The sequence below is a fragment of the Oncorhynchus keta genome, chromosome 36 (assembly GCF_023373465.1).
Source record: "Oncorhynchus keta strain PuntledgeMale-10-30-2019 chromosome 36, Oket_V2, whole genome shotgun sequence".
Lineage (NCBI taxonomy): Eukaryota > Metazoa > Chordata > Actinopteri > Salmoniformes > Salmonidae > Oncorhynchus > Oncorhynchus keta.
Window position 1 is genome coordinate 16,734,417 of NC_068456.1, and position 27,595 is coordinate 16,762,011.

Below are 27,595 nucleotides of genomic sequence, written 5' to 3' on the forward strand. Positions count from 1 at the left end.
GGAGTCCATACAGTATTCCACTTCATCCAAATTCATAACAGGAAAACTCTGTTGGAAAAAGATGAGCATACACTAAATACTGTACTAAATACAGTACTGAACAAGTAAGGGATCAAGCTTTACTCCCGGTCGGTGAGAAAGTGTATCAGCATTAGAGCTGTTGACATGTGAGTCAAGTCACACTCTCGTGTCTAAGTAGGGGAGGAATGACCCATATGTTGAAGCTGCTACACAACCTATTTCACATGGACCGAGGTGACAAGCCCTTCTCATGCCATCTAGCCTCCTCATACACCCCCCTCCCCCCACCACCACTACCCATTTTCCAAACACACACTCCCTATCTCAAAAGGTCACAGCTGCAGGAAACGACAAGGGTTTCAGCAGTGGAAAAGAGAGGAGAGGAGGCAACCATTAAGGAGTGTTGTGGTAAAGATGGGCTAAAGAGGAAAGAGAGAGGGTTTTTCCTCACATGGGCATGCACAGGGCATGTGGAAGGAGGGAGGCGGGAGGCTGAAGGGGTTATTAATTTAACTAAATCCAGTCCCTGAGTGGGTCATCCTTGTACTTGCCATCAAACACCTGCTGGGTGTGAATTGGGACTATGTGCCAAATGTAGCCTCTCTGCCATTGTGCTACTGATGTCAACAGTGTTTTGGCAGATACACCTGCCTCTCAAGGTGACAGGGTACATTGCTTTTTCCATGTCGGAAGAAAGAAACCCCCAAAACACATACGCATGCACACATTCACACACACACATACACACGGACAAAATATATTTAGCTTTCTTTCTCAGATAATGAGCAGAGACCACAAAGAGACTGAGCTGCTAGCTGTTCACTGCTAAAGGGGCAATCTGCAGTTGCTACATCCATTTTTGGACTTAAGTTAATGACGTGATACCATTCATTCTTGAAAGATATCATTTATAAATGCCTCGTGAGCTTAGTTAAACTGTTGAACCCCATCAGAACCCAAAATATAATCCTGTTTAACTCCACTGTTTAATGAATGTCAACAAAATGAATGTCAACAAACACTGTATAGCCTCAAAACATGGTGACAACTATACTTTTATATCATGGATGATGGTCAGTCCTTGCATCCATAGCTCTGTCTATGAATATGATATCCAGTCCCATCCCTCGGATTTTTACATAAACAGTGACAGGGGAGGCTTTGTTATTGTTTCAACTCCGGATTGCCCATTTAAGGGACCTCCAGGGTTTCATATTAGAGGGGGATTTCCATCACCTGCTCTCCTCTTGTTGCTGGGGTAACGTTTTTGTTGATATTGACAATACTATTTCTGCTGTCTGTTAACCTCTGCAAACAATTGATTTACTCTGATCACTGCACACCTTCACAATTGCTTGTAAACACACACACAGAGACACACAGAGAGAGAGAGAGAGAGAGAGAGAGAGAGAGAGAGAGAGAGAGAGAGAGAGAGAGAGAGAGAGAGAGAGAGAGAGAGAGAGAGAGAGAGAGAGAGAGAGAGAGAGAGAGAGGGAGAGAGGGAGAGAGAGAGATAGAGAAGCCAAATGTAGCCTCTCTGCCATTGTGCTTCATTGTGCTGTTGTCAACAGTGTTTTGGCAGATATACCTGCCTCTCAAGAGAACAGGGTACATTGCTTTTTCCATGTTGGAACAAAGAAACCCCCAACACACACGTACGTTCGCACGCACACACACATAGATGCACCGGAGGGGATGGCTGCCATTTCACTGGCTCCAAACCAACTTTGCTATTTTGTTTGTTTTTTCACATTGTTTGTAACGTAATGTTGCTGCTACTGTCTCTTATGACTGAAAAAAGCTTCTGAACATCAGAACAGCGATTTCTCACCTCGAACTGGACAAAGATTTTTCTTTAATGAGTCCAATGCGAAGGACTTACTCCCTCCCGAGACCAGGCCCTTATCCCCATCATTTGTGTGAAGAAAAGACAGGGGACGGAGGCCTGGGTGCCTTGTGAGAATTAGTTGGCGAGTGAGTAAACCATCACCACCCTTGGTATTATTGACCAAAGTCATTGGAAAACAGACTGGATGATCTACATTTAAGAATATCCTACCAACGGGATATTAAAAACTGTAATAACTGTAATAATATGTTTGTTAATATGTAACAACGACACAGACTATATAGAGCTGACTGGCTGCTCTGTTTTTCGGCAAGACAAAGCAGCTACGTCTGGTAAGACGAGGGGCGGGGGTGTGTGTCTATTTGTCAATAACTGCTGGTGTGCGATGTCTTTTATTAAAGAAGTCTCGTGGTATTGCTCGTCTGAAGTAGAAAACCTCATGATAAGCTGTAGCCCACACTATCTACCGAGAGAGTTCACATCTATATTATTCGTAGCCGTCTATTTACCACCACAAACCCACGCTGGGACTAAGACCGCACTCAACAAGCTATATAAGGCCATAAGCAAACAAGAAAATGCTCATCCAGAAGCAGCGCTCCTCGTGGCCGGGGACTTTAATGCAGGAAAACTTAAATTTGTTTGACCTCATTTCTACCAGTATGTCACATGTGCAACCAGAGGGAAAAAAACACTAGACCACCTTTTCTCCACAAACAGAGACACATACAACGCTCTCCCTTGCCCTCCATTTGACAAATCTGATAATGATCCTATCCTCCTGATTCCTGCTTGCAAGCAAAAACTAAAGCAAGAAGTACCAGTGACTCGCTCAATACAGAAGTGGTCAGATGACACAGATGCTACGCTACAAGACTGTTTTGCTAGCACAGAATGGAATATGTTCGGGGATTCTTCCAATGGCATTGAGGAGTATACCACCTCAGTCACCTGCTTCTTCACTAAGTGCATCAACGACGTCGTCCCAACAGTGAGCGTACGTACATATCCCAATCAGAAGCAATGGATTACAGGCAATATCCGCACTGAGCTAAAGACAAGAGCTTCTGTTTTCAAGGAGTGAGACACAACAAACAGACAAAGTGTCAATACAAATATTGAATCCTACTATACCGGCTCTGACGCTCTTCGGATGTGGCAGGGCTTGAAAACTATTACGGATTACAAAGGGAAAACCAGCCAACAACCAGGACAACACCTCTCTCTCAATGTGAGCAAGACAAAGGAACTGATAGTGAACTATAGGAAAAGGAGGGCCGAACAGGCCCCCATTCTCATCGAAGGGACTGAATTGGTGAGGGTCGAGAGTTTCAAGTTCCTTGGTGTCCACATCACCAACAAAGTATCAAGGTCCAAACACACCAAGACAGTTGTGAAGAGGGCACGACAACACCTTTCCCCCCTCAGGAGACTGAAAAGATTTGGCATGGGTCCCCAGATCCTCAAAAAGTTCTACAACTGCAACATTGAGAGCATCCTGACCGGTTAAATTACCGACTGATATGGCAACTGCTCAGCATCTGACCGGAAGGCGCTAGAGGGTAGTGCGTACCGCACAGTACATCATTGGAGCCAAGATCCCTGACATCCAGGACCAATATAAACTCAGAAAAAAAGAAACATCCCTTTTTTATGACCCTGTCTTGCAAAGATAATTATAAAAATCCAAATAACTTCACAGATCTTCATTGTAAAGGGTTTAAACACTGTTTCCCATGCTTAACCATAAACAATTAATGGACATGCACCTGTGGAATGGTTGTTAAGACACTAACAGCTTACAGAGGTAGGCAATTAAGGTCACAGTTACAAAACCTTAGGACACAAAAGAGGACTTTCTACTGACTCTGAAAGACACCAAAAGAAAGATGCCCAGGGTCCCTGCTCATCTGTGTGAACGTGACTTAGGCATGCTGCAAGGAGGCATGAGGACTGCAGATGTGGCCAGGGCAATAAATTGCAATGTCTGTACTGTGAGACGCCTAAGACAGCGCTAACAGGGAGATAGAACGGACAGCTGATCTTCCTCGCAGTAGCAGACCACATGTAACAACACCTACAAAGGATCGGTACATCCAAACACCACACCTGCAGGACAGGTACAGGATGGCAACAACAACTACCCGAGTTACACCAGGAGCGCACAATCCCTCCATCAGTGCTCAGACTGTCCGCAATAGGCTGAGAGAGGCTAGACTGAGGGCTTGTAGGCCTGTTGTAAGGTAGGTCCTCACCAGACATCACCGGTAACAACGTTGCCTATGGGCACAAACCCACCGCCAGGACAGGACAGGCAAAAAGTGCTCTTCACTGACGAGTCGCAGTTTATATATATATACAGTGCCTTGCGAAAGTATTCGGCCACCTTGAACTTTGCGACCTTTTGCCACATTTCAGGCTTCAAACATAAAGATATAAAACTGTATTTTTTTTGTGAAGAATCAACAACAAGTGGGACACAATCATGAAGTGGAACAACATTTATTGGATATTTCAAACTTTTTTAACAAATCAAAAACTGAAAAATTGGACGTGCAAAATTATTCAGCCCCTTTACTTTCAGTGCAGCAAACTCTCTCCAGAAGTTCAGTGAGGATCTCTGAATGATCCAATGTTGACCTAAATGACTAATGGTGATAAATACAATCCACCTGTGTGTAATCAAGTCTCCGTATAAATGCACCTGCACTGTGATAGTCTCAGAGGTCCGTTAAAAGCGCAGAGAGCATCATGAAGAACAAGGAACACACCAGGCAGGTCCGTGATACTGTTGTGAAGAAGTTTAAAGCCGGATTTGGATACAAAAAGATTTCCCAAGCTTTAAACATCCCAAGGAGCACTGTGCAAGCGATAATATTGAAATGGAAGGAGTATCAGACCACTGCAAATCTACCAAGACCTGGCTGTCCCTCTAAACGTTCAGCTCATACAAGGAGAAGACTGATCAGAGATGCAGCCAAGAGGCCCATGATCACTCTGGATGAACTGCAGAGATCTACAGCTGAGGTGGGACACTCTGTCCATAGGACAACAATCAGTCGTATATTGCACAAATCTGGCCTTTATGGAAGAGTGGCAAGAAGAAAGCAATTTCTTAAAGATATCCATAAACAGTGTTGTTTAAAGTTTGCCACAAGCCACCTGGGAGACACACCAAACATGTGGAAGAAGATGCTCTGGTCAGATGAAACCGAAATTGAACTTTTTGACAACAATGCAAAACGTTATGTTTGTTGTAAAAGCAACACAGCGCATCACCCTGAACACACCATCCCCACTGTCAAACATGGTGGTGGCAGCATCATGGTTTGGGCCTGCTTTTCTTCAGCAGGGACAGGGAAGATGGTTAAAATTGATGGGAAGATGGATGGAGCCAAATACAGAACCATTCTGGAAGAAAACCTGATGGAGTCTGCAAAAGACCTGAGACTGGGACGGAGATTTGTCTTCCAACAAGACAATGATCCAAAACATAAAGCAAAATCTACAATGGAATGGTTCAAAAATAAACATATCCAGGTGTTAGAATGGCCAAGTCAAAGTCCAGACCTGAATCCAATCGAGAATCTGTGGAAAGAACTGAAAACTGCTGTTCACAAATGCTCTCCATCCAACCTCACAGAGCTCGAGCTGTTTTGCAAGGAGGAATGGGAAACAATTTCCGTCTCTCGATGTGCAAAACTGATAGAGACATACCCCAAGCGACTTACAGCTGTAATCGCAGCAAAAGGTGGCGCTACAAAGTATTAACTTAATTAAGGGGGCTGAATAATTTTGCACGCCCAATTGTTCAGTTTTTGATTTGTTAAAAAAGTTTGAAATATCCAATAAATGTCGTTCCACTTCATGATTGTGTCCCACTTGTTGTTGATTCTTCACAAAAAAATACAGTTTTATATCTTTATGTTTGAAGCCTGAAATGTGGCAAAAGGTCGCAAAGTTCAAGGGGGCCGAATACTTTCGCAAGGCACTGTAAACACACAGAGAGAGAGAGAGAGAGAGAGAGAGAGAGAGAGAGAGAGAGAGAGAGAGCTCTGAAATGTCCTTTAGAGCAGCACGGCAGAGACCCGGCCAGCGGTGTACATTTCCAGTCGAGCGTTTGAATTAAACTGGTAATTGGATGGTGATCTGGTGTCCCAAAGGAGAGGTTATGAAAATACAGGCTGAGGTGGGACCTGAGACCAGCACCAATCATATTGTTTCCCCTCTCTGTCAACGATGTCACACTCTTTAAATAAGCTCTCATCCTCTACTGAGCGTCCTATCAACCCACACACATGAACGCACACGCACAACACACACACACTCCCCCGAAGCACAGCACACATCGTCTGCACTGTTCATGGATCTACACCTCAAATGGGAGTTCATACAAGAATGTGACATCAGATACTATGCTGGCCTATTGGGGACAACAACTATGTTTTGAGGTACCTCTGTTCCAAGAACTGCCGATAAGTTTTATGTACATGATAGACTATAACCTAAAAGGAGAGTGGAACAATTTCTGTTGCACGTAAACATGCAGACGCGTGAAAACACGTGCGCAGGCAGACACACACACACTCCAGTATCATTGCTAAGAGAACAGAATGGGATTTGCAAATATTGTAACAAAAGATCAAAGTCAGCGTCTTGAGATGTAGCGTGTCCTTCATCACACACATATTGAGTTTCATAAGCATCGACACACACCATTAACCTCTGATTAAAAACCTAGCTTGAAGCCCCCTGGTCAAAAGCATTCATTGAATTTCAATTTGGGAGGCATGCTTGACCATCAAAGCAAACGCTGTGCGGGCCGCTTTTCTCAAGATGCCCCAGAGACAAAGAATTGTTGGTAAATGGTTACAATAATAAGTGGGCACTGCGTCCCTCAGAGGATACATACAGATGGCCTTCTTAGATATCCTTAGGGAGAATACAAGAGATAAGGAAAATAAACATGATTTTGAAGAAGGTTTTCCCTGTATCTTAAGAGTGATTTACAGCAAACAGACTTTCTAAACTCCATAAAATATTATTCTGAAAGTGTCGCTATGACATATTATTTTAAACAGAAATGTGTACCGATTCCTCTTCTGGGAAAGCTATGAATCCTATTATAATCAAATGGGTCAGTCCAATATACAGTATCATAAGCATGATCATCAGAAGAGCTGGATTAATATGACTCCAAAACTCTCATTTCACAAAGGAATGTTTCACTCATTACTTTGAAATGTGGGACACTTTCTTTCTTATATATCTGTTTCACATATCGTCTTCCAATGGCAGCAGAGCAGCAGTAGCCCTATCCCATATGTCCCACATACATTTTAATGATGTCATCTTACATCTCTTATGTTCATTAGCTTCAGATAAGGAATAGACCATAATATACTCAATTTGCTACACTGCATTTGCCATATAATTACCACCTTATGTATGCTGTATTAATATCAGACAAGGATCTTATATAACTGTTTGTGTGAGAAATATGACACGCAACTGATGATCTAGACTGAAATATATCTCTCACTCCAAACGGGTAGAGATTTCTCAGTGAATTATTGCTTCCACAGTAATTGGTTGTCTGCATTACTTCTAATCAATACATCAATATGCATTGTAAATGTTTTGCTTCACACAGGTAAATAGAGCTCAATGGGGATTGTTCCTCATTCAGTCACCACAAGATGGTGCTAGCTACATTCCATCTTTTTTACTCACGTGCAGTTTGTGTGTGTGTGTGTGTGTGTGTGTGTGTGTGTGTGTGTGTGTGTGTGTGTGTGTGTGTGTGTGTGTGTGTGTGTGTGTGTGTGTGTGTGTGTGTGTGTGTGTGTGTGTGTGTGTGTGTGTGTGTGTGTGTGTGTGTGTGTGTGTGTGAAAGGGGGGGGGATCTATGGAACGTTTGGTTCCTCTTTTGATATTATCAAACCCATCCAAGGCTGAAACGCACTGGAGACTAACCGGGTGATTCTCATGAAGCCCGTTTTAAACATGTCTGTAGCAAATTGAGTTTCAAAACCATGATCCATCTACAAAAATGAACTACCATTCTGAGGACTAAGATGTCTAGTTCTAAGTGTGTTATTTTAAATACATTTTACACCTTTGTCTGAATTTTGTATATTTTCACCCCAAATTCCCATTACTGAAATGCGTCCGGATTATGTTCTCGGGTCATTTCATACAATTTTAGTTATTTTAATATAACACAAAATATGTTGTTGTAGTTTGTCCATAAATCATTAAAAAATGTATACTAGTTGATAATATTTATTATGTACGAACAGTGTCTGTGGACATCTCATTCCGTAACATTTTTTCAAGTTCCTGTAAAAATTCCAATCAGTTTTTTTACAACGTTTTATTCATCCATGATGCAACATCTAGAGGAGTAGTAGAGGTTAAGTTAAGGAAACTAGGCGTATGTCGCGTGTCACTACTTCACAGGAGAGCTGTTTGAACATAAACGTTTTTAAATGCGTTTTTTATCAGAAATGCCTTCTCGAACATATGAACTTTCATGTGCCTTTATAACAAACGTGTATGCCATCTGCAAATACGAATAAAATTGATAAATTATGAGCCTAGTTGGTTTAGCCACAGAAAAAGTTAGCAACCTTCCCGCTAGCCATGATTGGCTGAGATAATAAGTGGGCTGGACATGCCGAGAGATGAGTTTGGATTGGTCTGCCATATAGCATGCTTCTGTCTATTTGAGCTGGTCAGTATGTCTAGGTAATCCTCTCTAATGCATGTCTTTAAAAAAAGTATTGCGTAGTAAAACTGCATAAGCCTAATGTCAAGGTAAAGTGTAGTGTTAGCTAGCTAAAGTTAGGTGACTGGCTCACTAGCTAACGTTATGTGTATGCTCTCCACTTCGTGGGGACCAAGTATTTAAATCAGTGCAATTCGAGGATGTTAGCTAAGGAGAAGGAGAAAACACCTCTCTCTGGATTAAATCTTCAAACTCTGGGCAACCATGGCATCCGACAGGAGACGTGTCCATCCATGATATATTTGGGTAAGATAGCCTAGCGAGCTACATATTCCCACGTTACACGTTTCTAATTTTGACAGAAAGTGGTTTCATTTCAAGTTAAAGTGTACTGTTAGCTAGCCAACGTTAGCTGGCTCGCGAGCTAACGTTATGTGTATGATCTTATTATTCATATCTCAGAGCCATTTGCTTGACTAGTTATAGCCTAATGTTAGTTAACTAACATTGAACCTGGTTGGTTAGCTACCTGCAGATTCATTCAAGGTAGTAAAGTCATGAGTTGGCATTATGATTCATTGTTTACTTAGCTAGCTACATGTCTAAACAAAAGACTCTCGTCTGAGTGTGCCAGAGTGCAGAATAACTGATGAATTTACGAACGCTGAACACCCGTTCAATATGGCCGGTGTCAGTAAACGTCGGCAAAAAAGCATAATTAAATTGTTGCCACAAGCACAGTTACAGTCACCAACGATCTGGATAACATGAAAACAGCCTAACCAGCTCTGCTAGAGTGAATAAAATGGTCAGAGTGGGGTGTTCTCTCATTTGTGTCTGGAAGTAGCTAGCAAGCTAGCCAATGTTACCCAGTTAGCTTGGGTGCTTGACTGCCGTTGTGAGGTTAAAATGTTCGGATCAACCCTACTCATCGGCCAGAGCGTCCAGTGTGTGCTCTGAACGCTCCGCGAGTGAAACGCTCACTATATACCAGCGGTCAATCTGACAGCACTCTGACCAACGATCTGCATAACAAAACAGCCTAACCAGCTCTGCTAGGGCAAGTGATGTTCAGTGAGCTGTTCTCTCATTTCTCATGTCTGGAAGTAGCTAGCACGTTAGCTTGGGTGCTTGACTGCTGTTGTTTGTACAGAATGCTCGGATCAACCCTTAAAGAGATGGGTGGGGCTAAAGCTTAAGGGGGTGTGAATGATGCTGAATGGGTGTAGACAAAGAAGAGCTCTCCAGTACCAGTACCAAAACATTCAAAGTCAATTTTCTAAAAAGTGAGTTTACAAGTTTATCAACTTTCAAAGCAAAATTAATACCTCATTATTCCTGTAGAGTATGATATACAATTTTGAGTCTCTACTTTTATCCAATATAAAAAACACAATTTAAAATAAGACCGACTTGAGCCGGTCGGTCACATATGCCTTCAGAATGAGGTTCTTATTCTCAAACACCCCGTTTACCCCACTTGGCCTTCTCATTACTGAAACAGCTAAAAAGCTCAAATTTTATACTTTTATTTGACATATGTCTTTTCAGTGTACATTTAACTCAGGCCTTTCATTAGAGGAGCAATGTTAAAAAATATATTAGAAATTGATTTGTGTATTCCTTTTTTGTACTGTTGCGGTAATGAGAATTTTGTGGAAATTGTGGTAAAATGCATAATGTGATCAAAAAAACATAATAATCATTATGAAATACAAGGTAATAAGGAATGAAAAGAAGGCTACGTCCGACATTGGAGTCCTTTGTACAGGTGAAGTTCATGAGTACATAACTACACGTAAATACAATGAAGTACATACTGTAAGTACGGTCTTACCCAATACATTTGCGGACAATGATAATGATGCATTGGATTTATACAAGCACTTGCCAGGTTCTCAAGGTACTTCACAATGTGTCAGGGAGGAGATCACTCAGGCAATGTGATGCATGTGGTTTATTGGGGGTATGCACATAACACAATTCTGATTTAGCCATTGCCACAGAGCACCTGCCTAGAAACACGAAGAGGAAAAGAGAATGAAAGGGAGAGAGAGGGAGAGCGAGATGGACAGGTAGAGAGAAAAAGAAAGAGAAATGGAGGAAAGACAAGGAGGGAAAAGAGAGAGAGAGAGAGAGAGAGAGAGAGAGAGAGAGAGGGGGGGGGGGGCAGGGCAAAGAGTGGGAGATAGAAGTGTGAGTAGAGGGCTTATCAGTCTTACCCATGCAGGGCCTTCTCTCCGAACCAGTCTCCTTTCCCCATGCTGCGGAGGTAGACAGGATCCCCGCTGGGCTTGTCTTCCCTGGTCACATTCACCTGGACAAAGGGGTGGGGTGCCACTTTAAATCCATAAGGGGGGAGTGAGCAGTTATACATTCTGAGAGAAGGGACCTATGGGACCATGAGCTGCACTGTAAGTACCTGAAACCCTTCTGTAATGGACATTTCTGTAACTGTATGGTTGACTAATCACTACATTATTCAACATCAAAGTGAGGTTAATGCAGAGCAGGGGTGATGGACATATCTGTGCATGCTAAATCTTTGTACATCTTTGATGGACATCTTGGTGCTATGGTCTGTGAGGAACCACTAACCAGGTCATTAGCTAGCTGACAACTGAGCGATGGAGGTCCAGCAGAAATGGCCAAAGTGAAGATATAGAAGGTCGTTTAACTTAATTAAGGCTTCTATCTTCATTCATAAGAAGGTTCTATTGCAGTATGACATCACATCCACCAGAAATACATAGCTAAATCTGAGTGAAATAGTGATAATTCAACTTTTAATATGACCTGGGAAGACAAAAAGGGAAAGAAAGACCCAGGAAAAGAAACACAAAGAGAGAGCGAGAGAAAGTGTGTGTGAGAGAAAGTGTGTGTGAGAGAGAGAGAGAGAGAGAGAGAGAGAGGAGAGAGAGAGAGAGAGAGAGAGAGAGAGAGAGAGAGAGAGTTTGTTCCACTAGTTGAGACAGATGGATACTGTACATCTTGATAATTTGAATGGGGTAAATCGTTGACCTTATTTGGCTCCCTGGCTGGGACAGAAGGTAACATGTCTGGCTGAGAGCCCTATATCAATAATGTTGATGATGATGAGGGTCTCACCATTCCCTTACTGACAATGAAGAAGGTGTCTCCTGTGGCTCCCTGTCTGACGATGTACTCTCCATCCTCATAGTGTGTCTGGAACCAAAGAGGAGAAGATAAGTGAGAAGGATGAGTCACCCAGACACCTCTGTCTAATACCCACTTCACCCCAGGGTGAGACACCTTGAACACGTTGCATTGGTGAAAAGGTTTCCCCTCAGTATTGTATCTTAGTTGGGGTGCAGAGTCCCCTGAAGCAACAATCCTTTGAAAGCACACACATATTTACACACATATAAGCACATAGGCACAGCCGCACATGTATGTGCACGCACGCACACTCACACATGCACGCTCCATATTCATCACACTCTCATTTCCTGTGTTTTCTCTTGATTTGAAAGCCTCTCCTTGAACCTCATACACACAGGTAGGTGTGTTAACCTGTAAAGACAGGATTATGTAACACACTGCCATTTAACCAGGCAAAGATGGTTGAATGTGGTATGTGAGAGTGAGTATCTGGCCTTTGTAAGACAAAGCTGTGACATTTAACCTGTAGAGGGCTCAGCCAATCAATACACTGTGACCAATGTGCCACACCAGACCAACTAAACACACTGCCCATGGAAACAGATGCTGACCTTTGTATATTATGGTCATCCAATCTCAAAACATAGAGGTTACATTGTCTTCTTGTTTTTCAGTATAGCAGTCAAATCCTGGGTGGTGTTCTAGCGATCTGCCCCAATATACACGTACCTGTTAGCAACAGGGTTTAAATGTGTGTGTTTTTTTCCTCATCCATCTAGACACACTATCCCATAATGAAAAGCCTAAACAGGTTTTTAGAAATGTTAGCAAATGTATAAATAAATCCCAAACTGAAATATCACATTTATATATAGGGCAGGTAATCAAGGAAGTGATGGACTCTTGATGAGTCTGACAACGCACAGATGTGCGTAACGATGGAGACAGGTGTGCGCCATAACGAGCAGCATAGTGAAATAGAAGCCGGAGAGGGAGCACACGTGACATCTTGTGTATGACACTACAAGCTTGGCATACCCTGTATTTGTTGAGTTTCTCCCATTCTTCTCCACAGATCCTCTCAATCTCTTTCAGGTTGGATGGGGAGCGTCACTGCACAGCTATTTTCAGCTCTCTCCGGAGATGTTTGATCGGATTCAAGTCCCGGGCTCTTGCTGGGCAATTCAATGATATTCAGAGACTTGTCCCAAACCCACTCCTGCATTGTCTTGGCTGTGTCCTTAGGGTTGTTGTCCTGTTGGAAGGTGAACCTTCGTCCCAGTCTGAGGTCCTGAGCGCTTTGGAGCAGGTTTTCATCAAGGATCTCTCAGTGCTTTGCTCCATTCATCTTTCCCTCGATCCTGACTAGTCTACCAGTCCCTGCCGCTGAAAAACATCCCCACAGCATGATGCTGCCACTACCATGCTTCACCGTAGGGATGGTGCCAGGTTTTCTCCGGGACGCTTGGCATTCAGGCCAAAGAGTTCAATCTTGGTTTCATCAGACAAGAGAATCTTGTTTCTCAAAGTCAGAGTATTTAGATGTATTTCGGTAAACTCCAAGTGGGCTGTCATATGCCTTTTAATGAGGAGTGTCTGGCCACTCTACCATAAAGACCTGATTGGTGGAGTGCTGCAGAGATTATTGTCCTTCTGGAAGGTTCTCCCATCTCCACAGAGGAACTGGAACTCTGTCAGAGTGACCATCACCTCCCTGACCAAGGCCCTTCTCCCTTGATTGCTCAGTTTGTCCGGGCGGCCAGCCCTATGAATACTTTGGTGGTGCCAAACTTCTTCCATACAAGAATGATGGAGGTCACAATGTTCTTGGGGACCTTCAATGCTGCAGACATTTTTTAGTACCCTTCTCCAGATCTGTGCCTTGACAAAATCCTGTCTCGGAGCTCTAAGGACAATTCCTTTGACCTCATGGCTAGATTCTTGCTCTAACATGCACTGTTAACTGTGAGACCTGATATAGACAGGTGTATGCCTTTACAAATCATGTCCAATCAAGTTGTAAAAACATCTCAAGGATGCACCTGAGCTCAATTTCAAGTTTCATAGCAAAGGGTCTGAAAACTTAAGTAAATAAGGTATTTCTATTTTTTATTTTATACATTTGCAAACATCTATAAAAACCTGTTTTCACTTTGTCATTATGGGGTATTGTCACGCCTTGGTCTTAGTATTTTGTGTTTTCTTTATTATTTGGTCAGGCCAGGGTGTGACATGGGTTTATGTTGTATTTCGTATTGGGGTTTTGTATTATTGAGATTGCGGCTGAGTAGGGGTGTTGTATGGGCTTGGCTGCCTGAGGCGGTTCTCAATCAGAGTCAGGTGATTCTCGTTGTCTCTGATTGGGAACCGTATTTAGGTAGCCTGGTTTCGCTTTGTATTTCGTGGGTGATTGTTCCTGTCTCTGTGTAGTTTCACCAGACAGGCTGTAATTAGGTTTCACGTTCCGTTTGTTGTTTTGTATTTTGTATCGTTATTTCATGTTTCACTTTTTCTATTAAAGTCATGTAACCACTACGCTGCATTTCGGTTCGACTCTCTTTTGACAAACGAAGAACGCCGTTACAGGTATTTCCACAAAATGTGGAAAAAGGGAAGAGGTCTGAATACTTTCCGAATGCACTGTATGTCTCAGTCTATCTCAGACAAATCAATACGACAGCACCTGATTGACATTAGAATAAACAGTACTTTGGTGAATACAACATAGTATTGAATGACACAGAGGGGCTCTCAGAAACATCATTTTAACATGTTATTTTGGTTTGTGTTTGGCAGTCAGTGTATGTCCCAAGCATTAGTCAGATGGTCTGTTATTTTTTTAAATGCATTGATTCATTTCACCACTGTAGTCACAAAGGTTCTCATTTTGTACGAAATGGCAAGCCTTATACACACATTGAATAACATGCACAAACAATATTATAGCTTTAAAATGAACTTTAATGATTGTGAAATAATTGTTGAAAGAAACTAAAATGGAATAGGAAAAACCTTAAGTTGTAGAGCGTGCATAGATTTTCATAGTTTAGCATAATTGATAGATTTTTCTGTCCTTGTGAAGTGAACACTTTATGGTCAACATTGGGACCACTTCATGGTCATTATCTACACACACACACACACACACACACACACACACACACACACACACACACACACACACACACACACACACACACACACACACACACACACACACACACACACACACACACACACACACACACACACACACACACACACACACACAGAGGAATGCAAATGCTACAGGCTTCTAAAAGCCTGCAGGACAAACTAAATGTAAAAAGCAGTTTCAACTGGAGAACATATCAAAGGAAAAAGGATAACAAATAGTTTAAATGGAGCTCAGTAGTGTAGTGCTAAAAAAATCATTGCTATTGCAATGTCAGAAGAAATCATATAACCTTTTACAAAACCACCAGAAGTCTGAAATAATTCATAGAGGAAACCGAAACAAAAAAGGTAAACCAGAGAACATGTACAATATATACATTCCTCTGGGCAAAAGTGGTGATCTGACCATCTTTGACTGGTGAGATTCCTCCAAAAATTTAAATTAGTCCTTCAAGAAGTTCAATTATATTTAAATTGTATGTGTTGTCACATCACATACAAGTTCATCAACACCATACCCAGTTGCTCAGAACTCTCAAACCTCCTCTGCCTTCAGCATAGCAAGAACATCCTCAACCCGTAGGCATCCATTATTTATTCACGCAATGCTCTTTTGTTTCCATAGAAATGTGTATCCTTGGCGAACACATTTCTGTACATAAAAGGCTTTCAAAGGAGGACCTACCTCCTCAAGGACATCAGCCAGCTTGCTTAGTATCTCCTCCGGAAGTTCATGGAACGTTGGAACACTGCAGGAAGAAAAGAGTCAGGAAGTCAAGGAAGAATAGGGATCCACAATGCTACAGGGCATTGATGCTATTAGACATATACACTGAGTTTACAAAACATGACATAGACTGACCAGGTTAATCCAGTCGAAAGCTATGATCCCATACTGATGTCACCAGTTAAACCCATTCAATCAGTGTAGATGAAGGGTAGGAGACAGATTAAATAAGGATTTTTAAGCCTTGAGACACAGAATGTGTACTGTATGTGTGCCATTCATTGGGTGAATGGGCAAGACAAAATACTTAAATGCCTTTGAATGGGCTATGGTAGTAGGTGCTAGGTGCACCGGGTTTGAGTGTCATGAATTGCAACAGAGCTGGGTTTTTCACGCTCAACAGTTTCCAGTGTGTATCTAGAATGGTCTACCACCCAAAGGACATCCAGCCAACTTGACAAAACTGTGGGAAGAATTGGAGTCAACAAGGGCCAGCATCCCTGTGGAACACTTTCGACACCTTGTAGAATCCATGCCCTGATGAAATGAGGCTGTTCTGAGGGCAAAGGTGGGTGCAACTCAATATTAGGAAGGTGTTGCTAATATTTTGTACACTCAGTATACGGTCATGTAATATCGGCAGCTTAGCCTGAATAGAGTTTCTGTTATTACGCTCGCTCATTTTTCTTAACGTTGGTGAAAGTATAATCCAGAAATGAACCTATATAAATACACTACACATTTACTATGTGTGGTTTTCTGTATGTGTACACACACACACACACACACACACACACACACACACACACACACACACACACACACACACACACACACACACACACACACACACACACACACACACACACACACACACACACACACACACACACACACACACACACACACACACACACACACACTCTGAGGTTGAAGAGGCTTGATGTTTGTTCTGTGCGTTTCCTTGCAGTCCTCTGAATCCTAAATCCCAACTGCTCGTTATCGACATGGTCTAAAGAAAACTGGCCAATGTTTATCAGAGGGGAGAGAAAAATAGCACCCAGGCATTGGAACAAAGGCTTTTATCTCTCTATATCATCTCTCTGTTTCTCCATCTCCAACTCCCTCTCGTTTTCCATGCTTTATTAAAGTAATCTGAACCATCTCGCCCCAGCACTGACTCCTGGTGCTGAATTTCCTCCATGGACCCTGGCCAGAAAATGGCTTGTCAGATAGTTCCTTACAATGGGAAACATATGTGACTTTAGGCCCCGAGCCGTGAAACAATTCCGGCAAACAAAAAGCCTCTGTTATGGAAAGTTATGCATCCAACGACTTAATTGGGTTGTAATAAAATGGTAAATTTGATCATCATGTTGTTAGGTTCAAAACTGTTCAAGTGGAATAGGATGGTGTTTACAAGTGTCTTTGTGTGTGTGTGAGGGTTTGCATGCACGTGGCTTAGACTCCAGTCTTCTAAAATGTCTCGCTGATTTTCATTCCCCTTGGCCCTTAATTGATCAATTCAGGTAATTGTCCCCAGTGTCCCCAGTCCACCTGACTGTGCTGCTGCTCCAGTTTCAACTGTTCTGCCTTGTTATTATTCGACCATGCTGGTCATTTATGAACATTTGAACATCTTGGCCATGTTCTGTTATAATCTCCACCCGGCACAGCCAGAAGAGGACTGGCCACCCCACATAGCCTGGTTCCTCTCTAGGTTTCTTCCTAGGTTTTGGCCTTTCTAGGGAGTTTTTCCTAGCCACCGTGCTTCTACACCTGCATTGCTTGCTGTTTGGGGTTTTAGGCTGGGTTTCTGTACAGCACTTTGAGATATCAGCTGATGTACGAAGGGCTATATAAATAAAATTTGATTGATTGATTGAGGTAATTGATTTGCTGGAAAATGGGTTAGCCAGGTGTTATCAATCTCTAATTGAATGGCAATGATAAAAAAAGGGTTGGGGTCAATTCAGGAAGTAAACTGAAATGCCACCTATTTTCAACAATTTCTCCATAAACTGAAAAGGAGAAGCTAATTATTTTAAAAATATATATATTTTTGAATTTAAAATTCAAATCACTTCCTGAATTGACTGACTTCAATTCTAATTGGCAAAAACCCTGTATGAAAAGCAGCCGTCACTCCAGGACCTGAATTACACCCCCTTGCTAACAAACTAGAACATCTTGGCTCCTGGACCATGTCTATGCATTTCAAGGCTGCGTTGAGACAATGACTTATCATTGACCTAAGCCCTGCTCAGATAATCCCTACCATTGTGTCGCTGAGTTGCTGCAAATGTACATTGTCCCAGGGGCATTGGCAGTCATCATTTAAGTAACCTAATTTAACTCCGCTGAATGCCTCTGTCTGAATCCTACGCTGTAATCATGTGCCTAAGAACCTATACTGTTAGCACTGAGGCGGTATGCCCTAGTAGGAAGTCAGTTTGGGGCCAACTCACCCTGCACTGAATCAGCTCAAACATAAATATCACTGTCATGTCTACCTCTCATAAGCCTCCCAGTAAATTCTAATCAAATCAAACTTTATTTGTCACATGAGCTGAATACAACAAGTGCACACCTTACAGTGAAATGCTTACTTACATACAAGCCCTTAACCAACAGTGCAGTTCAAGAAAAGTTAAGAAAATATTTACCCAATAAACTAAAGTAAAAAATAATAAAAAGAAACACAATAACACAACAATAACAAGGCTACACGGGGTACCGGTACAGAGTCAGTGTGCGGAGGCACAGGTTAGAGGTCATTTGTACATGTAGGTAGGGGTGAAGTGACTATGCATAGATAATAAACAGTGAGTAGCAGCAGTGTACAAAACAAATGGGGGGAGGGTCAATGTAATAGTCAGGTGGCCATTTGATCAATTTGTCAGCAGTCTTATGCACTCCGGTACCGCTTGCCGTGCAGTAGCAGAGAAAACAGTCTATGACTTGGGTGACTGGAGACTCTGACAATTTTACGGGCATTCCTCTGACACCTAAGAAACAAGGTTCTTGAAATCGAGAACTTGCCAGGAACAGATAATATTCATATACTGACATATATCTCTGAAACTCACTAAGATAATACCTTTGATGATACATGGTTTGAACATCTTCAGAAGAGACAGGAAAGCCAATGGTGGAGTTGTTGCCGTTTATGTTCAGAGTCATATTCCTGTAAAGCTTAGAGAGGACCTCATGTTGAATGCTGTTGAAGTTCACCTGCCTCACCTAAAGCCCATTCTTGAGGGAAGCTGCTGTAGACCACCAAGTGCTAACAGTCAGTATCTGGATAATATGAGTGAAATGCTTGATAATGTATGTGATATCAACAGAGAGGTATACTGTATTTTCTGGGTGACCTTAATATTGATTTAGTTTCATCAAGCTGCCCACTCAAGAAAAATCTTCAAAATCTAACCAGTGCCTACAACCTGATTCAGGTTATCAGTCAACCTAACAGGATATTTACAATGAAACACATCTTTACTAATGCTGCAGAAATCTACTTTAAAGTAGTATCCAAATCCATTGGATGTAGTGATCATAATATAGTAGCCATATCTAGGAAAACCAAAGTTCCAACAGCTGGCTGGAATATAGAGTATAAGAGGTCATATGAGTAATTTTGTAGTGTTTCCTATTTTGAAGATGTAAAGAATATTTGCTGGTCTGTGGTATGTAATGAGGAGAAACCAGTCACTGCACTTGACACATTTATGAAAGTCTTTATTCCAGTTACTAATATACATGCACACATTAAGAAAATGACTGTAAAAACGGTTAAATCCCAGTGGATTGATAAAGGAATTTTAACATTTTATGGGCGACAGGGATGAGACAAAAGGAATGGAAAATAAGTCCCATTGGCAAATGTACTGTAAATTGAGAAATCATGTGACTAAACTGATCAAGAAGAAGAAACTATACTATGAAACAAAGATAAATCATATATAGAATGATAGTAAAGCTTTGGAGCACCTTAAATGACATTGTGGCAAAAATGGTCAACTTGGCTCCATCATTCATCACAAAACCCATTGATATTGACAACCACTTATATTTTTTTCATTGGCAAAATTAGAAAATTTAGGCATGACATGCCAACAACAAATTCTGAACCTACACACCCATGCATAACTGACCAAATTCTGAAATACAATAATTGTAATTTTGAATTCTGTAAAGTAAATGTGGAAGAGGGGGAAAAAATCATTTTCTTGTTCAAACAGCCAACCAAATCAGCCTGTTACCAGCCCATAGTAAACTTGTTTCAAAATAATTGTTTGACCAGACACAATGCTATTTAAACAAATTAACAACAGATTTTCAGCAGAATTAAAGGGAAGGGCATTCAACATGTACGCACTTACACAAATGACTGATGATTGGCTGAGAGAAATTGATAATGAAAATATTATGGGAGCTGTTTTGCTTGACTTCAGTGCAACTTTTGACATTATCAATCATAATCTGCTGCTGGAAAAACGTATGTGTTATGGCTTTACATCCCCTGCTATGTTGTGGATCGAGAGTTACCTGTCTAACAGAACACAGAGCGTGTTCTTTAATTGAAGCCTCTCCAACATAATCCAGGTAGAGTCAGGCATTCCCCAGGGCGGCTTTCTAGGCCCCTTACTTTTTTCAAACTTTACTAATGACCTACCACCGGCTCCGAGTAAAGCCTGTGCGTCTATGTCTGCTGATGTCTCAACTCTATACACGTCATCTACCACAGCAAGTGAAATCACTGCAACACTTAACAAAGAGCTGCAGTCAGTTTCATAATTGGTGGCAAGAAATAAGTTAGATCTAAATATTTCAAAAACTAAAAGCATTGTATTTGGGACAAATCATTGACCAAACCCTAAATCTCAATCTTGTAATGAAAAGTTTGGAAAATGAGCAGGTTGAGGAGACTAAACTGTTGGAGTAATTCTGGATTGTAAACTAATGGGGAGAGGCCTGTCCATAATAAAGCGCTGTTCTTCTTTCTTAACAATGCTATCAACAAGGCAGGTCCTACAGGCCCTAGTTTTGTCGTACCTGGACTACTGTCCAGTCATGTGGTCAGGTGCCACAAACAGGGACTTAGGAAAATCGTCCCAGAACCGGGCAGCACGGCTGACCCTTAAATGTACACAGAGAGCTAACATTAATAATAAGCATGTCAATCTCTCCAGGCTCAAAGTATAGGAGAGAAGGACTTGTATTTGTGAGAAGTATTGACATGTTGAATGCACAGAGCTGTCTGTTTAAACTACTAGCACACAGCTCAGACACCCATGCATACCCCACAAGACATGCTACCAGAAATGTCTTTAAGGTCCAGAAAAGACTATAAGCGCACAGTACAACATAGAGCCATGACTACATGGAACAATATTCCACATCAACTCACTCATGCAAGCAGTAAAATCAGATAAAAAACGGATAAAAATAGACCTTATGGAACAGTAGGGACTATGAAGAGGTACACACACAGACACACACCTACACACACATGATAACATACACAATATACACATATACACGTATATTTTTGTTGTTGTAGATAAGTGGTAGAGTAATGGCCTGAGTGCACACACGTAATGGGAAATCTGTTGTGAAATGTAATGTAATGTTTTTAATTGTATATAACTGCTTTCTGGACCCCAGGAAGAGTAGCTGCTGCTTGGCAAAAAGAGGGAAAGATTGTGAAAGACAGAACAGGGGGACAATCAGAGGGACAGACAGCAGAACAGAGAGAGAAAGCAGTACATTTCCAATGCACCTCATATATCCTGCTTGATACATATGACACGCTCCTCTCCCTCCATCTTTTGATGAGGACATATTTTATCCCACGCTGTATGTCCGTGCAACAAAATTCTGCCTTTAATATGATAATAGGCTTCCCTGTCTTCAGCCCGTCTCCTCTGCCAAACCCTATGCTAATGCCAACGTCAGATAGAGAGAAGAAAGAGAGCAGGAAGAAGGGATAATAATTTTTCCGGTAGAGTGGGTACTTCCAGATGCGTAACAAACTTGAAGGAGACATTGGGCTCTATTTTAACAAACCAAATGCAATGGAAAATCTATTATCACTGGTGGTAGGGCTATGAGTCCTGGGCTGTGTAGGACATATTGTTGCTAAAAAAAAAAATATTGTGTGAATTAAGGCTTGGTTTTGATTAATTTACATTCTTTGGGTTTTTGATTAATTAAGAGGTCTCATGAGTCAAACCCTTTATGAAAGGTTTGACTAACTGTCGAATGCATTGGTCATGACCAAAAAACAGCCTTCATTGAGAGGAGGGGAAGCTTTGCTTGGTTTTTAATCAAATTAAACGAAATGTGAACAAATACTTGTTTTTATGTTTCTAAATACAAGGTTTACGGGAACAAAAAATAAAATTAATCTTGTTCCATGTTGTTACATTCCCCAGTTTCTGTGTTGTAGTTGGTGTATTTGCATGTGTGTATTTCAGTAAATGGCTTCCTGAAATCCCTCAAGCAGCTGATTGGTCGACTCCATGGCTAATTGGAGAGCTGACCCCGCCCCCTCATCAAGATGCAGCTGTCTCCAATTACCCATTCCTTCTGAAGCTATATAAAAGACTGTGTTCTGTTCAGATGAGAGATCATTGCTGGAAGATCATTGCTGGAGAGATTGATTGTGATATAGATTGTGATATAGAGAATTCAATTGCTGAGAGTGGTGTTGGTCGTTTTTCAGGGAGCTGAGGGTTATATAGTGTTGGTTGTTTCTCAGAAAGCGATTTGGTGTGTACTATGTTAGTTGTTGCTGAGGGAGCTGATTGGTTATGTCTGTTATGTGTCAATAGGACGCACTGTTTTGATTATTGAAATTGTTTGTGTTATTCTGTTTAATTTGTTCCCATGGGGGGAAGGCACCTAGGGAGTGCTTAGGCAAGAGTAGTATATTCACTGTCTAGGCACACTAGGTAAGACCTGGGCGGACCACCCCCTGTATTTTGGTTAGCGCACAAGGTGGTGCTAAGTTAGATAAGTAGTGACTAGGCAGGTAAGATAGGAGAGGGGGGCTTTGACATTTACTTTCTTTGCTTTGGTTCCGTCCAGCCCCTTTTCCCCATATTACCGTGTGAAGGAATAAATTCCTAGTAAGGGGTAAATTCTGCCTTTTGTCATCCTTACTCGCACCTACAGTCCACACCTCTTTCGCTTCACAGAGAGTTGAGTTGTAGCAGGGTGTTGCGTTCCCACTTCACAGAGGCGTGCGTAACACATGTGGTTGTCATGGCTGGACAGGCTGCACTTCCACTGTCAGAATCCATACCATAACCAACCAAGTTACTGCTAACACCAGCTTTTGGTTGGTCTTAAATATCCCCACCAGTGCTGCCTGAAATTGTCACTGGTATATGTTTTTATAAGGACACACCTCAGATACTGCCACCCCTCCTACCTCAGTGCAAGAGACTCATATAAGACAGACAGGTCAATTAACAAACCTGGCACTAGGGTTTGAAAACAGAAGGGCACCGGCTCTAACAGGTCGAAATTGCAAACAAGCATGCATTTGACAATTGCACCGGTTAACTATCATTATGTAACTGGATACAAATGGGGAAATGTGACTTCAATGTTAAATCACTTCAATGTCGCCAACCCTAGGTCGTATGAGTCTGGTATATTGATAAATAATTAAATGTTATAATGTAATCAAATCCAATGTTTTTCATCACATGCACTGAATACAACTGGTGTAGACTTTACATTGAAATGCTTGCTTACAAACCTTTCCCAATGATGCAGAGTTTAAAAATAATATCAAATAGTAACTAACAAAACAGGAATAAAATAAAATACATAAGAATGTAGCTATATACAGGGAATTTATAGTATTTCTGTTCCTCACCTTTTTAAAAAGTCCATGTATTCGGTGTGTTTGATCAGGCCCGTCCTCATCATAATAGTCTGAAAGCATTGTCGGTCGATGGCCCATAACTTCACATTGGTGAGAGCTGGAGAGGGAGAACATGGAGAAGAAAGGAGTGATCAGAATAGTCCGGAAGAAACATGGATACCAGGTCATGTTCACAATATAATGAGATATCATCATTAACCAGGTGTCTACTTGGACAACATGAGTGCACTTTTGAGAGAGATGAGGAGAGAAAGAACTTAAACCGGCCCAGGCTATCCCATAAGAACCCACCGCAGAAAGGCTATTAGAATGACTTCCATCACTGATGAATGGATTCATTTGGCTGACCATGTCTGTGCATGTTCATCTGTTTGTTGCTTTGCCTGTTTGTTCTGATCCTGACCTGTCTACTTGGATGTCTGTGTCACTGTAACACTGACTCCTCCTCTTCTAATCAGAACACACACAAACACCAATTAATTGACAAACATACACTTAAGGGTAGGCAAGATAACACACACACACCCACCCACATACTTCCAAGGAGCAACAGTTAAGCCCACTGTTTTCTGTGTGATCAAACACTGCCAGACCACAGGAGAGATTCTCTCATTAGATGGTCAGGCTCTTTTTAGTCCCAGTTAGATCAGTTTTCTTCACAGGCTGAAACTGTCTGCAGACCTTGTACCAACTAATGAGGAAGGAGACTGTGCATCCTTTTTTATTATTTTTATTTTACCACCTTTTCTCATCCAATTTCGTGGTATCCAATTGTTAGTAGTTACTATCTTGTCTCATCGCTACAACTCCCGTACGGGCTCGGGAGAGACAAAGGTTGAAAGACCTGCGTCCTCCGATACACAACCCAACCAAGCCGCACTTCTTCTTAACACAGCGCGCATCCAACCCAGGAGCCAGCAGCACCAATGTGTCAGAGGAAACACAGTGCACCTGGCGACCTGGTTAGCGTGCACTGCGCCCGGCCCGCCACAGGAGTCGCTAGTGCGCGATGAGACAAGGATATCCCTGCCGGCCAAACCCTCCCTAACCTGGCCAAAGCTAGGCCAATTGTGCTTCGCCCCACGGACTGCGATGCAGTGCCCTAGACCACTGCGCCACCCGGGAGGCCCACAATGCATCCTTCTTTAAGCACTAAATAACGAAAACACATTCCAAAAACCTATTTCTCTTGGGCCTAGATAACTCACAAACACGGAGCTGAAACACTGGTTAAATGGACGCAATATGGCAGATGGAAATTTCACAGTCTAGCAGAAGTCTTAGTGAAGCCACAGTATCACCCTTTTGTTGTCAGCTTTCCAGTACTATCAGGCTGCATGAAATCAAGGGATCCAACCTATGATTACTAGAGAACAGACCGCCATTCCAGACCTCTGAAACCCAAGCCTCGGAGAAGAGGGCTAGAAAATATTTTGGAGTAACATTCCTGTTAGGCGCTAAAGCAACAGCTGTTAAGAGGAGTGACGTAGTTGTGTAAACACAGAGCCAACAGAGTGCTACGGCAGTGAGTGGGCAATTCACAGGGCATGGAGAAATCAGATATTGAGAGGCCAGGAGCGCATTGCAGTGAGGGTAAGTGGGTTATTTGGAGACTTGACTAAATTGCAGTGAGACTTAGGGAGCTAGTTAGCCTGCAATGTGTGTAGATGAATGTCTTAATGCTTGTGGGCCGTTTAGCCATTAGCTCGACAGCGTACTAAAGCCACTCCAGACCCTGGGTTGACAACAGGCAGGGATGGAGGTGGAATGTGAAGGGTCTTGAGAAGTGTGGGAGTCTGGTAGTGAGGGAATTATATTGAAGCAGACTGAGAATACATGCATGATGCATACTGCATATAACGTACTAGCAAAAATGTGTGTTGATCTCTAAGCACACGCACCAACGCACACACAGGCACGCACCCTTGGGAGCTCATCCCTTAAAGAGATTGGAACAACACTATTGCAACCACAAAAAAGGTGTGTGATCAAGTCTGCTATGAAGGCTCATCAGGATTTATGTTCCCCACAGCATACAAAGTGTGATCTTTCAGCCACAGTCTCCTCTTCCTCTACCTTGTCCTTGACAGGCCCAGACATATTTCATTTTTTCTACTTTCACCCCTTTTTCGTGGTCCAATTGGTAGGTAAAGTCTTGTCTCATCGCTGCAACTCCCCTACGGACTCGAGAGAGGTGAAGGTCGAGAGCCATGCGCCCTCCGAAACACGACCCTGCCAAGCTGCACTGCTTCTTGACACACTGCTTGTTTAACCCGGAAGCCAGCCACACGAATGTGTCAGAGGAAACACCGTCCAACTGGCGATCACAGTCAGCTTGCAGGCGCCTGCCACAACCACAAGGAGTCGCTAGAGCATGTCGAGACAAGGAAATCCCAGCCGGCCAAACACTCCCATAACCCGGACAACACTGGGCCAATTATGTGCCGCCTCATGGGTCTCCGTGGCCCATACACCCCCCACACTTTCCCTATCTTAAAAAGGCAGTAGCTTTGCCCTGATAGTTTGTAGTTGTTTCCCCTCCCCCTTCTTAATCTGTCCCACTTGCTCTTGGGAAGTTTCCTGTTATCATGCTAGCAAGTAAAAGTGCAGTGATGCCACCATCCCTTAGAAGCACCTGTTCATAGAACATCTGTTCTGATTCATATTAGGCATCATCCAAATTAAAGAGTATTGTAAGGTCAATGTTTCCCTTAACATTATCTGGCTCTTTCCCTCTTTTACTTTCACTTGAACTGTTTCCCATACAAATGTGATCGATTGAGCTGTTGATTGGGATTATCACAAAGCCTGTGTGTAATCAAGGATGTGTGTAATCAAGGATGTGTGTAATCAAGGATCAGTTGATTTGCCTTGTGTCACCCTCAGGGAGAGAACAGCTTTGTTTAAGCCCTTATACATCAACTGAGGTCAGAGCTCTGTTTGTCAGTGGCTGGAGAGAAAACATCACAGAGCAAAAGGAGAAAGGATTGAACAGAATTACTTTGTCCAAAGTCACCAGAATAAAAAAGTATTTGAATATCTTTACAAATCTGAATGTAAGTCGCACCATTTATATACAAGCGGGGTGACTGCCAAAATGATTTGTAATGTAATTCAATACAATAGAATAATGTCAGTGTAACTTTGTTTTTTAATAGAAGGCAGCGAATAATTATATGTTTTAATTTGTGTACTGGTATTGTTCAAAGTTTTAAAAAAGAAGCACCCAAATGTTAAATCATCACACCATTGTACTCTCATGGTGAATGTTCTCTATGAAGTTGAAAATTACTCCAGTATCTTTGAAACACAGTCCCTCTCTGGTCCCGGGTGGCTGTGATACACAGCGCTGCTGCAGTTGCTTTGTAAAGCTGTATGGCACCAGGATTATAATGAGTTGTGACACCCCCTCATGTCAGTTTCAGAAGAACAAAGACAACCATGATAAAATACACATAAATAAGCAACTTTGTGAATATTCTTACACAGTTCAAGTCACATAATCCTGACTGTCCAATGGAGGGAGAACAATACAATAGCAGGGAGAAGAGACACACAGCATACATACAACTGGGGAGGGGAAACCGGGTTATATCCTTCCTGTTTGGCCCTGTCCGGGGGTGTCCTCGGATGGGGCCACAGTGTCTCATGACCCCTCCTGTCTCAGCCTCCAGTATTTATGCTGCAGTAGTTTATGTGTCGGGGGGCTAGGGTCAGTTTGTTATATCTGGAGTACTTCTCCTGTCCTATTCGGTGTCCTGTGTGAATCTAAGTGTGCGTTCTCTAATTCTCTCCTTCTCTCTTTCTTTCTCTCTCTCGGAGGAGCTGAGCCCTAGGACCATGCACCAGGACTACCTGACATGATGACTCCTTGCTGTCCCCAGTCCACCTGGCCGTGCTGCTGCTCCAGTTTCAACTGTTCTGCCTTATTATTATTCGACCATGCTGGTCATTTATGAACATTTGAACATCTTGGCCATGTTCTGTTATAATCTCCACCCGGCACAGCTAGAAGAGGAAAGGCCACCCCACATAGCCTGGTTCCTCTCTAGGTTTCTTCCTAGGTTTTGGCCTTTCTAGGGAGCTTTT

General features: G+C 42.2%; 1 protein-coding gene across 2 annotated transcripts in view; it reads right to left on the bottom strand.

Annotated features, from left to right (window-relative positions):
• LOC118369715 (cGMP-dependent protein kinase 1) overlaps window positions 1–27,595 on the bottom strand; it is a 140,670-nt gene that overhangs the window by 18,998 nt on the left and 94,077 nt on the right. For both annotated transcript variants that reach the window (XM_035754346.2, XM_035754345.2), the window contains exons 4-7: window positions 23,498–23,603; window positions 15,562–15,625; window positions 11,706–11,783; window positions 10,820–10,914 (exon numbers count right to left, since the gene is read on the bottom strand). In XM_035754346.2, the coding sequence (XP_035610239.1) occupies window positions 10,820–10,914; window positions 11,706–11,783; window positions 15,562–15,625; window positions 23,498–23,603 (343 nt within the window). The remainder of the gene's footprint in view (window positions 1–10,819; window positions 10,915–11,705; window positions 11,784–15,561; window positions 15,626–23,497; window positions 23,604–27,595) is intronic.